We start from the raw sequence: 12,706 nt of genomic DNA on the forward strand, positions 1-12,706 counted from the left end.
TGCCATGAATGCGGTTTGGGGAAACTGAGGTCCTGACAAGTGGGTGAGTGTGTGGGGGCCGCACTGTCCATAGGTGAGTGGGCTGGGGCTGCTTCCGAGGTGCCTCATCAGTCTGTCCCTTCCCCACATCTGTCCTCCTGTCGCGATAATGATGGCGGTCTGTCCACGATGGTGGCCTCATTGGCCTGGACCCTGTAGAGATGAGCAGCTAGAATGTCACCCGTACCCACTTACCCCGGCCTCCAGGTTCAGGCTGCCTGGGGCACTCATCCTTCAGTCACCCCTGTACACACCTAGGGTCGCTCCGTGCACCTGCCGTGTGTCATAGATGTGGCTCAGGGAGCCTTGTCTTGAAAAGTAGTTTAGCCCATTCCTCCTGCTAGAGACGTGGCAAAACCAAAGGCCTCCTTCCCTGCCCAATGCTGAAGCCCGATGTTCGGTTGGTCTTTTCAGGCCAACCTGGGGTTGGTGTGGTCTGAGAATTTCCATCTTCAGGACAACCCTGTCCTGCAAGATCCAGCCTTCTCGTCCTCCTCAGGTCCAAACTCTTACATGAAACTCAGTGGGTTTTAGAGCACTCTGACGGCTCTGACCCTGGGATGTGAGTGGCCTTGGCCTGAGCCCAGATTTGGAAGGCAGGAGCCGTTGGGGGGTCGCCTGGGGGGCTCGAGCATTGCTTTTAAAGGGCAGGTCTGTAGGCGAGGCGGGGAGGGTTGGAGCCCAGCCCTGACCCTGGGGGAGCCTCAGGCAGGCCCATTCATCAGCTGCCCAGCAGTTAGATGGAGAGGATTGGAAGATCAGGGGTCAAGTGCTGGTGGGTGCTGGCCGTTGGTGGGCATGCAGGGGGTGATGCCCTGGTAATTGTTACTGTGTCTATTGTTACCGTTAGTGCTGGGGCCTTGGAGCCCACTCAGCTCTTGGAATGGAGGGCAGAGGGGTAAAGGAGGCTGGCTGATGGCTCACAGAATCACTCTGGAACATTCCATGGGCTCCCTCACACCTTCGTCTTTGTGGCCATTGAATCCCTCGCCCCTGTTAACGCTATGGCCATCCCGTCGTCTGTGTTCTCAGGTGACCATGAGCGCCCCTACCTGTGGTTTGACTGGAGGGCCACTAGAATGCAGATTACCTGCTCAAGGGGACGTGTTCTCTCCACAAGCTAATTTTACTGTCCTATCGTAGGGCGGAGCAGGAAAACACCTCTGGGGTCCGCAGGGTGTCACGATGCGGGCACAGGGCAGGCGGCCCCCAGCTGCCCCTCTGGGTCCACGCTTCCTCGGGCTCCACATACGTTAGTGTTGGAAAGTTAACTCCTTCAGGGAATAGGTCAACGGGCTAGAGCAACGGAAGAAGAGTGTCATAGCAGGGAATATCAACTTATCAGGACTAGGATGCTGGACGAGCCAGTGGTAGAGTGTAACCTTAACGTTCTAGAATGGGACAGAGAATATGCGGGCCGAAGGCTGAGGTCCTGCAGCGTGATGACCGCCGAGCTGGAGGGCTGAGGGCCGCTGGGGAGGCCCGCCGCCTAGGCCCCTCCTTGGGACCTGCAGCCCCCCTCCAGGAGAAGGTGGGACAGGGACACGCGGTGGGGGGGTGTGGAAGATGGTCCTGGCCACTGGCATCCCTCCTACCAGAACCCAGATACCGCCTGCACCCCTCACGTGCCTGCCCCCTTCTACTTGTTAAAATTTTTTGAAAAGTAACAATTAACAAAGGCCTTTGCACATTTCTCTCCCCAGGCTGGGCCCTGCCCTTCCTGGAACCCCTGGTCCCGGGGTCTGGCTCCCGGCCGCCAGGTGCTCCCGGAAGGTTTGCTGCTGCTGTTTCATTCCAGGAACAGGGAGGGATGGCTAATCCTTGTTTGTTGAGGTGAAAACACAGAAGAAGGTTTTGAAGGTAGAGATATTTATCAAGAGCCACGCCACTCAACATAACCCATATATTCTTTATCTAGAAAAAACCCACTAAACATTCTTGAAAAGAAGTTTTCCCTTGTACTGTGTATACGGTTTTGTCCTTTGCTGTTTGCACTTAATGACTCTCCATGTCATTAAAGACACTTAAAAATTTATTTTAAATGTTTGAGAGAGAGAGAGAGAGACTGAGAGAGACAGAGGGTGAGCGGGGGAGGGGCAGAGAGAGAGGGAGACCCAGAATCCGAAGCAGGCTCCGGGCTCTGAGCTGTCAGCAGGGAGCCTGATGCGGGGCTCGAACCCACGAACCACGAGATCATGACCTGAGCTGAAGTCGGATGCTTAACTGACTGAGCCACCTGGTGCCCCTTTATGTTTTTTAAAAATTTTTTAACATTTATTTATTTTTGAGAGAGAGAGACAGAGCATGAGCAGGGGAGGGGCAGAGGGAGAGAGGGACACACAGAATCTGAAGCAGGCTCCAGGCTCTGAGCTGTCAGTACAGAGCCTGATGCAGGGATCGGACCCACGAACCATGAGCTCATGACCTGAGCTGAAGTCAGACGCTTAACCGACTGAGCCACCGCGGGGCCCCAAGACACTTTTTAATGTTTGAATAATTGTGCATCGTGGGGATCAGCTACAAATCACTTAATTACCTTTTATTGTTGGAGATTCGGAGCGTGGCGGATTGTGTATGGAATAATATACAAAGGACATCTTTGTGCAGAAAGCCTTTTCTGTGTTTCGTATCGTGTTCGTGGCTGTCCGTCCCCAAGTACAATTACGTGGCCTAAGGGTGTCAGCATTTCAGACATCTGACTTCTTTGGCTGTGACTCTGTCGGTCACACCCCACGACGGGCACAGAAGAGGTGCTCTGATACTCCCTATGGAATACTTGGGGTCGGTCCTGCTCACAGCAGTTACTGGACGTGCTCGCTGGCACTGGGACGCTGACGAAGGAGAGCAGCTTCGTTCTGAGGTGGCCGGGTGTCAGGTGACCCAGATTTGAATGCCGCATTGTTTCTTCCCCGCGTGACCTTGCGGGAGCTGGTCAGCTTCTCAGAGACTCGGTTTCCCCATCTGCAAAGCAGGCATCTCAGTGATGCTGCCTTGAGGGCTCGTGGGGTGCGGCGAGGTGATAGTGTGGACATGCCCCTCCCAGCGGGGCCCGCGGGCTGAAAGTTGAGGTTTCACTAAGAGGACAGGCGAGTAAACATCTCTCAGTTCTTCGGGGAACAGTGGGTTCTGGCAGGGATTAAGAGGGGCGTCACGACGGAGGCGACATCTGAGCCTCCCCGTGAGGATAAGTGTTCACGAGGTCCGGGGAGGCACTGTCTGGGCCCGGGTCCCACCCGGGGCTGGACGCGTGGCAGGAGGAGGGGCCCACGTGGGGATTTGTACCCACCCCGCCCCCGTGTAGGACATGACTTTAATGGAGATTTTAACTCCGGGATGGCGAGAGCGGGGTCCCCGGGCTGCGGGACGAAGCGGGGTGGCCTGGCTGGAAGGCTGCTGCAGCGGCAGGTGGTTGGCGTGGGGTCCGGATTGCTGAGGTCGGGGGCAGTGCTGGATGCCGGGCTTGAGAACAGGGACAAGGGCTGTGTCTCCGGAGTGGGTGACTTGTTTTGTTTGGGGTGGTTCAGTAACAGGTGGTTTAGGGGGGTCCTAATTCGGGGGTGAGCGCGCTGTTACTTGGGGAGGGGGCAGGAGGAACGTTCTGTTTGCACATAATTGACTTGGGAGGGTCTAGAGCACTCACACCGTGACAAATTCATGTGGCAGCAATTGGAGCTCCTTCTGTGTGCCAGACACAGCTCACTCTGCAGACGTGCAAGCCCAGCCTTCACGTACCGCCCCTGTCAGGGCCTGTGGCCAGCGGGTCTGTCCGGGGGGCGGGGGGGGGCATCGATTCGGTGGTCCTAGACATGTGCGTTGGGGGGACTCCCGGAACAGGTGGCATCCCCTGAAAGAGACCGCCGTCCAGTTGGCAGGACCAGCGGGAGGGGGTGGCTGGAGGCAGCCGGTGCCCTCGTCCGGGGACAGCAGGGTCAGCGTGTGCCGTCCCCAGGGCTGCGGCTGGGGCAGGAGGGACCTTGAAACTGCCTCCCCACAGGGATGCTGGGAAGGTGGGCATGCTGAGCCCGGGGCAGGGAGAGCGGGTAGGATCCCGGGTTTCCCCTTAGTGCATGCTGGGGCTCCCTTCCCGTGAGCTCCAGGAGGGTGGGCACATTAGGGATCCCCCCTCCCCAACACCCGCTTCCTGGAGAACAGCGGACGTGGGTGTCCCAGCCGAGGGAAGGGCTCATTCAGAAATGATACCTTGGGAGGGTTTCCTTGTGGAAGAGGCTGGGGTTTGTTCTGTGTGGTTCTACCTGACAATTGCTGCTTTGGGGGCATGTGGAGTTGTCAGCGGAACTCATTTGAGCTCAACCCAGGAACTTCCCAGTGTAGACTGGACTGCCCCAGGAGGAGGACGACCTGGGATGGAGTGTGGCCCCCGGATACTGCACGCCGTCGGGGGGCGGGGGTGCCCGGGGAAGGGGATGAAACCTGTGCCCGAGGGAGCAGGCAGGTGCCAGCCTCCTTGTGTCTATACCATTCCAGACCCAGAATGGGTCTGCTATGGGGACCAGGGGGTGCTGAACGAACCGTAGCGGTGTTATGGGGCATCTCCCACTTCTGGGTTTGCAGACCTGGGACGGAAGTCATTTATTTATTCAGGACATGCTGCTGGGTGCCAGCCCGGGGGTAGGCAGGGGGTGGCTTTGCTTCCGTCCAGGGATGGAGACAGACCAGCTGACTTGGTGATCCAGGGAGCAGACCCACGGTGATGGGCCTCCCAGGCCGAGCCAAACTGGTTCAGATGAAACCTTTCCTTGCAATTAGTTTCATTTATTTATTTATTTATTTATTAAAAAAAATCTTTTTTACGTTTATTTTAGTTTTGAGAGACAGAGAGAGACAGGTCGTGAGTGGGGGAGGGACAGAGAGAGAGGGAGACACAGAATCCAAAGCAGCTCCAGGCTCTGAGCCGTCAGTCAGCACAGAGCCGGAGGCGGGGCTCGAACTCACGAACTCTGAGACCATGACCCGAGCCGAGGTTGCACGCTCAACTGACTGAGCCACCCAGGCGCCCCGAAATTAGTTTTCATTAGTTGCTAGGGCGTGAATCCTAGTTTCCTCAAAGAGGACAGACCGGGTCCATGAGGCAGCTGCCTGCCACGGACCCTGGTGCGTTCAGCCACCTACGGGGGTGCCCCTGGGGCTGCTTTGGGACAGCTTAGAGTCAGGCCAGCATCTGCCTGCGGGACTTGGGGCCCGCATCTTCAAACGGACTCTGCCCCGCCCGGACTGCTTCGTGGTCTTAGACGTCCCCATCAGAACCCGCAGGGGTGGACCTTGGGGCCCAGGTGACGAGGCTTCATGAACTAGGACCCTTGGCCGGGGGTTGGAGCTTCAGACCTTCAGAGCCCTGGATGGTCCTCAACCCTTAATAATTATACAGCAAATGAAGGCGACGTCCAACTTGGAAATCTTGGGGGTTGGGGAGGGGTTGTTGCTGTTGTTTCTGTTTTATGAGGTTTACGTTTCCCAGGAGGGCCGTGTAGGATTGTCTTGAGCGCCGTGCCTGTAGTAAACCTCAGCCCCTGCCCTACTGCTTATTTTCCCTGCTGGCCGCACAGCATTAACGGCACCGTAGCGCCCGGGTCTGTTAGCGGACCGCTCTTCGCGTGAACTTCAGCTGTGAAACACGTGAACGCTTAGGCTCAGGTTGCTCGATGCCAGCACCCCCCCCCCCCCAGTGCGGGATGGCCCACGGTGTCTGGTGCGTGCAGGGATTCTGCAGGGTCCACGTGACCGATTCCGCCGTGTTCCCCGTGCCTGTGTGTGCACATGCCCAGAAGTGCGCGTGGCTGCCCCAACCCGAAGCCCTCTGTCTGCAGGTGCTGACACTGTCCTGTCACTTCCTGCCACCGCCCCCCCCCCCCCACCCCGCGTCTGCCCTTCGGGCAGCCGAGATGTTCTCGGTCTCTCCTATCAACCGTCCCTGCAAACGCGTGTGCTCAATGCCACGTTCCCTGAGGATCGGGCTCTGATAAGGTGATAAAGAGTGATCAGATTTAATGAGACACCCCTCTCACATCATAGCGGTGCATTTTACTAGGGGCCTCCTGGAAAATGTCTTAAGCCCAAATTTCCCAAGAGGTGGACAGAGCACTCATTCAGCTAGTTGTTTCCTAAAAAAAAATAATAATAATAATAATAATAATAATAATAATAATAATAATAATAATAAAAATACAAATAAATGTATTTTGGTCAAATAAGAGGTGGTACATAGAGTTAGCTCCCCTTGAGAATTAACGAGATAGGTCACATGTTAAAGATTTAAAATGTCCCGCGGTAAAAAAAAATCAGGTTTCATCTAATGATTTATGTGCCCTCCAACCTTCTCATTCACGTGACGTCTGTCCGCATCCAGTACTTTCCTCTGGGAAATGACGCCATCAGCCCAAGAAGTCACTCTGTTGTAGCATTTCCACTGGCTTTGTTAACATGTAAAGAAAATGTGTTTATTGTGGTAAAAGGTTCATAGCGTAAAAGTGAACGTTTTAATCCATTTTTAAGTGGACGCTTCAGTGGCACTAAGTGCATTCACACTTGTCAGGCAGCCACATCCCCACCATCCGTCTCCGGAACTTTCTGTCTTCCCAAAAGCCGAAACTCCGCTCCCCGCGGAACGCGAACTCCCCAGCCCCCCTACCCCCTTGTGCCCCCGGAAACCACCTTCTACCCTCTGTCTCTGTGAATTTGACTACTTGTTATAGGTGCTTCATATCAGTGGAATCAGACAGTACGTGCCCTCTTGTGTCTGGCCGATCTCCCTTCACCATGACGTCCTCCAGGTTCGTCCGCGTGACGGCGGGTATCAGAATTTCCTTCCTCTTTAAGACCGCATAATATTCCAGTGTGCATATACACACATTGTGTTCCTCCATTCATCTGTCACCAGATATGTGGGTCGTCTCCACCTTAGACTCCCGTAGGCGATGCTGCTTGGCACACTCTCCGGGGTCCCCCTGCGGGTGACGCCGGCTTTGTCCAGGCAGGGGGCTGGTGGCGCGACGTGTGGTTCTTTGTAGTGAGGCCGAGAGTATTTTCATCGCTTGCTGCGGAGGAGGCTTTTTATTTATGGAAACCATATGATCCTGTCTGTGGAATATGTTGCCCTCAAAGCCGACAGCCGGGTCCCACCCGATGGGAAGGCGTAACAGACCCGCACATCACTTAGGAAAGCAAGAGCTTCTGGGAGGAGGGGGCCAGGCTCCCCTTGCGGCCCCCGCTGTGACGGCCACACTGACGTCTCGAAGAAGGGGGCGGCTGCTGGCCCTTTAGTAGAGGCCCCTTCGGCGCAAATGTATTCACTCGGGAGGGGGGACGTCGTCCCGGGTGAAACCCGGGTTCCGCCGCGGAGCCGTAAGCGGCTGCTTCCGTAAAGCGTGGCCTGGGAGCTTGGCTGAGAAACTTCTCTTTAAAGACCATCTAACTGCTGGGGAGGCCGCGTCCTTGAAGATGATTGATTTCCCCTCACCGTGTTTCATTTTTCTCTCCTAGCTTATGTTCCCGAGGAAGAACTAAAGGCAGCAGAGATAGATGAAGAAGCCGTGGAGGAGGATGGGCTGTCCCTGGACGTCCAGGACGGCGAGTACGTGTGCAACGAGGAGGCGGAGATCAAAGAAGCCCAGAGCTACCAGAACTCCCCGGTCAGCACCGCGACGAATCAGGACGCGGGCTACGGGTCCCCTTTCAGTGAGAACAGCGACCAGCTGGTCCATTTCAAGAGCTCTTCCTCCAGAGAGGGCAAAGAGGATCCGCAGGGCCCGGACGGCGTCTCCTACCCCCAGGACAGCTTGGCGCAGATCAAGGCTGTGTATGCCAACCTGTTCTCCGAGTCCTGCTGGTCCAGCCTCGCCTTGGACTTGAAGAAGTCCGGTTCGACCACCAGCAGCAACGATGTGGGCCCGAAGGAGAGCTCCACCCCCGCGCCCACGCCCCCCACCAGCACGGCGGGGCCCACGGGCACCACCGCGAGCACCCCCAGCTCGGGCTCGGGCTCGGGCTCGGGCTCGGGCACCGGAGGCAGCGGCGGCTCGGGCTACGACTGGCACCAGGCCGCGCTGGCCAAGACGCTGCAGCAGACGTCCTCCTACGGGCTGCTCCCCGAGCCCAGCCTCTTCAGCACCGTGCAGCTCTACAGGCAGAACAACAAGCTCTACGGGTCCGTGTTCACGGGCGCCAGCAAGTTCCGCTGCCGGGACTGCAGCGCCGCCTACGACACGCTGGTGGAGCTGACGGTGCACATGAACGAGACGGGGCACTACCGCGACGACAACCGGGACAAGGACTCCGAGAAGACCAAGCGGTGGTCCAAGCCCAGGAAGCGCTCGCTGATGGAGATGGAAGGCAAGGAGGACGCGCAGAAGGTGCTCAAGTGCATGTACTGCGGCCACTCCTTCGAGTCGCTGCAGGACCTGAGCGTCCACATGATCAAGACCAAGCATTACCAGAAAGTGCCTCTGAAGGAGCCAGTACCAGCCATCGCCAAACTGGTCCCTTCCACCAAGAAGCGCGCCCTGCAGGACCTGGCGTCGCCGTGCTCTCCCGAGCCGGCGGGGCCGGCCGCCGACGCGGCGCTGGGCGAGGCGGCCAAGGACCAGAAGGCCGCCAACCCCTACGTGACGCCCAACAACCGCTACGGCTACCAGAACGGCGCCAGCTACACCTGGCAGTTCGAGGCCCGCAAGGCGCAGATCCTCAAGTGCATGGAGTGCGGCAGCTCCCACGACACCCTGCAGCAGCTCACTGCCCACATGATGGTCACCGGCCACTTCCTCAAGGTGACCACCTCGGCCTCCAAGAAGGGGAAGCAGCTGGCGCTGGACCCCGTGGTGGAAGAGAAGATCCAGTCCATCCCTTTGCCGCCCACCACGCACACCCGGCTGCCCGCCTCCCACGTCAAGAAGCAGCCCGACTCTCCCGCGGCGTCCTCGCCCGCCGAGGAGAAGAAGGAGCCCGAGCGGGAGAAGGCGCCGGCGGCCGGCGAGGCGGAGAAGAAGGTCAAGGAGGAGAGCCAGGACGCGGCCGAGAAGTTCGAGCCCACCGCCCTGTATCGGTACCTGCGCGAGGAGGACCTGGACGACAGCCCCAAGGGCGGGGTGGACATCCTCAAGTCCCTGGAGAACACGGTGTCCACGGCCATCAGCAAAGCCCAGAACGGCGCACCCTCGTGGGGCGGCTACCCCAGCATCCACGCGGCCTACCAGCTGCCCGGCACCGTGAAGCCGCTGCCGGCCGTGCAGAGCGTGCAGATGCAGCCGTCCTACGCGGGGGGCGTGAAGTCGCTGTCGTCGGAGCACAGCGCGCTCCTGCACTCCCCGGGGAGCCTCACGCCCCCGCCGCACAAGAGCAACGTGTCGGCCATGGAGGAGCTGGTGGAGAAGGTCACCGGCAAGGCCAGCGTGAAGAAGGAGGAGAGGCCCGCCGACCGGGAGAAGGGCTCCCCGGCCAAGGCCGTGTCCCCCGTGGCCAAAGAGAACAAGGACTTCCCTCGAGCGGAGGAGAGCGGCGGCAAAGTCCAGCAGAAGAAGGGCCCCGAGGCGGAGGCGGGGAAGGCCAAAAAGGAGGGCGTGCCGGACGCGCACACCCCAAACGGCACCGAGCCGCTCAGGGCCAAAGTCACCAACGGCTGTAATAACCTGGGGATCATCACGGACCACTCGCCCGAGCCCTCCTTCATCAACCCGCTGAGCGCGCTGCAGTCCATCATGAACACGCACCTGGGCAAGGTGTCCAAGCCCGCGAGCCCCTCGCTGGACCCGCTGGCCATGCTGTACAAGATCAGCAACAGCATGCTGGACAAGCCGGTCTACCCCGCCACCCCCGCCAAGCAGGCCGACGCCATCGACCGCTACTACTACGAGAACAGCGACCAGCCCATCGACCTGACCAAGTCCAAGAGCAAGCCCCTGGTCTCCGGCGCGGCCGACGCCGTGGCGTCGCCTCTCCGGGAGAGCGCCCTCATGGACATCTCGGACATGGTGAAAAACCTCACGGGCCGGCTCACCCCCAAGTCCTCCACCCCCTCCACCGTGTCGGAGAAGTCGGACGCCGACGGCAGCAGCTTCGAGGAAGCGCTGGACGAGCTGTCGCCCGTGCACAAGAGGAAGGGGCGGCAGTCCAACTGGAACCCCCAGCACCTGCTCATCCTGCAGGCTCAGTTTGCCTCGAGCCTGCGGGAGACGCCGGAAGGGAAGTACATCATGGCGGACCTGGGCCCCCAGGAGCGGGTGCACATCTCCAAGTTCACCGGGCTGTCCATGACCACCATCAGCCACTGGCTGGCCAACGTGAAGTACCAGCTGAGGAGGACAGGGGGTACCAAGTTCCTGAAGAACCTGGACACAGGACATCCTGTTTTCTTTTGCAACGATTGTGCCTCTCAGTTCAGAACTGCGTCTACGTACATAAATCACCTAGAAACACACTTAGGCTTCAGCTTGAAGGATCTCTCCAAGCTGCCACTAAATCAGATTCAAGAACAGCAGAACGTTTCAAAAGTCCTGGCCAACAAGGCTTTGGGCCCGGTAGGGGCCGCCGAGGACGATCTGGGCTCCACATTCCAATGCAAGCTTTGCAACCGGACTTTTGCGAGCAAGCACGCAGTCAAACTGCACCTTAGTAAGACCCACGGCAAGTCCCCGGAGGACCACCTGATCTATGTGACAGAGTTGGAAAAACAGTAGCGTCCAGGTATGCAAGGGACGGAGGCACATTGCACTAAATGTCGTCTTTGTACTGCACTAGGCCCGGCTGAGCCTCCGAAATCAGCCTTCCCTTTGTTGCCGAGCCGGCTGTCTGGACCTTGGTTTTTCTTACACATATTTTGTAGTTATATTTATATGCTCTTTGTCCGATTGTGCATGTTATTTTTCTTTTTCCGTGAGTCAAAGTCTGACCTTTATTTTCAACATCTGTTCTTGATGTTAAGCTATCTTTTGTAGGAAATAGTGGGGCACACTACTCAGAGACATTTATTTAGCAGGCGAGAAAGACACAAATAACAATGACAAAAAGACATCCTAAAATTACGAAGTTGCCATGACAATAAAGGTCATAGAACCTAGTAGTGTCAAGTTTAACCCTTTGAGGACTGCAATTGCATTTCTGTGCCTTTCACTCAAAAAAAGAAAAAAAAAAAGAAAAGAAAGAAAAAAAAAGGAAAGAAAAAAAAGGCTTCAAGGCATTTCATTCAGATCAAAAGCTGTGTCAGACACAAAACTTATTTAATAATTAAAAAATGAGCTTTTATATGCAGAACTGGTTTGTGAAGGAAACATGCATGCAGCTGTTGGAAGATAGAAAGGTGTCTAGGACTCATGGGGTTAGGAAGCCACAGCTTTACACATTTAGAACAAAACAAACCAAACCACACAAAAAAACCCACCGCCACCACCACCCCAAACATCCCGAGTTGCCACTCTGCCCAAACCCTCTGGATGCTGAAAAAAAAAAAAAAAAATGCCACTTTTGGCAAAAAAGTATGCAAGCTATTATTTAAAAAATGTGTAAAAATGCTATTTCTTTTTTCCTGTAAAATACTGCGGTTTATAGTTATTTACAAATGTAAGCTTTGGTATAAGCTGACCTTTCTATAGCGTGCTGCATTGGTAAATGAAAAAAAAAAAATGGGGCAAACGGAGTCCTTTCCTTGTAAATTGCCAGCATCCGCTTAAAAACCCCTGTATGTTACATTATCGTACCATTTTAATCTATTCCACTTTCTTTGTACCTTCTGGCTGTATGCTTTCTCTTTTAACTTTTTATATTGTCATTTTATATTAAATTTCTGTGTATATAATGTAAAACCACAATTTTTGAATAAAATTTAGTTCCTGCAGCTTGATTTAAATAGAGGAATTTTACCGGCACCCGCATCTTTCCAGATGCATGTATATCAGACAAAAATAAATAAATGAAAACAAAGCGAGCAGTGCACTATTAATTATACATTTTGATGTTCTATCATTAATATTGTACAGTACATTTTGGTTCACACAATTAAATCCACTGTTTTCTCAAATGTAAAATAAAACCCACATGCAGTTCTTGATTTACATAGATTGTCATGTCGTCATTATATTGCCTTTGAGATGTTATTTTAGCAACAAGAGGTATATAGCTTCTGCAGTCAACCAACAAAAATTCTATTCAGAGTCATCACTTCGTGATTTGTGTGGTGACACGCTTCATTCGGATGATAAGTGTTGCGGTGGTTTTTTTTTGTTGCTTTTTTTTAAATGATAATTAAAATTTTTAACGCTACCGGGTGCCACGGGTTGCTGAGTTCAGCCACTGAGTGGTGACTGTTTTGTACATATGTGGACTGAGCTGCTTCATCCAGAGGATCCTCACGGACTATTTAAAAATGTTTACGGTTATCCTTAGTGTGAATCCAGGGACTTGGGGCCAGTGGGGGGGTGGAAGGGACGGTCTTGCTGTAGCAGCAACGACCCTGGGGGGCCTCGGAACTAGTTTCGTGTTGCTCCAAAGAGGAAAGCCTGGTTTCCGCACTTTTGGAAATGCAGTTTTTAGAAGCTGAGCTGCTCGGTGCTCCAGCGTTTGGGGCCGGTGTTGTTCTGCAGGTTCCCCCCGAGCACCGAGGGGCTCCACCGGGGAGGCCGCCAGGCCCACCCCCCGGCCGTCTCTCTGGGGCTCACTGCTTCCG

General features: G+C 55.5%; 1 protein-coding gene across 1 annotated transcript in view; it reads left to right on the forward strand.

Annotated features, from left to right (window-relative positions):
* The window catches only part of TSHZ1 (teashirt zinc finger homeobox 1), a 75,233-nt gene extending 63,138 nt beyond the window's left edge, over window positions 1-12,095 (forward strand). Inside the window, exon 2 of the mRNA XM_042909627.1 lies at window positions 7,537-12,095. Within this exon, the coding sequence (XP_042765561.1) occupies window positions 7,537-10,724 (3,188 nt within the window). The 3' untranslated portion in view covers window positions 10,725-12,095. The remainder of the gene's footprint in view (window positions 1-7,536) is intronic.
* Window positions 12,096-12,706: the final 611 nt, after the last annotated feature.

This window comes from Panthera leo, chromosome D3, assembly GCF_018350215.1.
Source record: "Panthera leo isolate Ple1 chromosome D3, P.leo_Ple1_pat1.1, whole genome shotgun sequence".
Taxonomy (NCBI): domain Eukaryota; kingdom Metazoa; phylum Chordata; class Mammalia; order Carnivora; family Felidae; genus Panthera; species Panthera leo.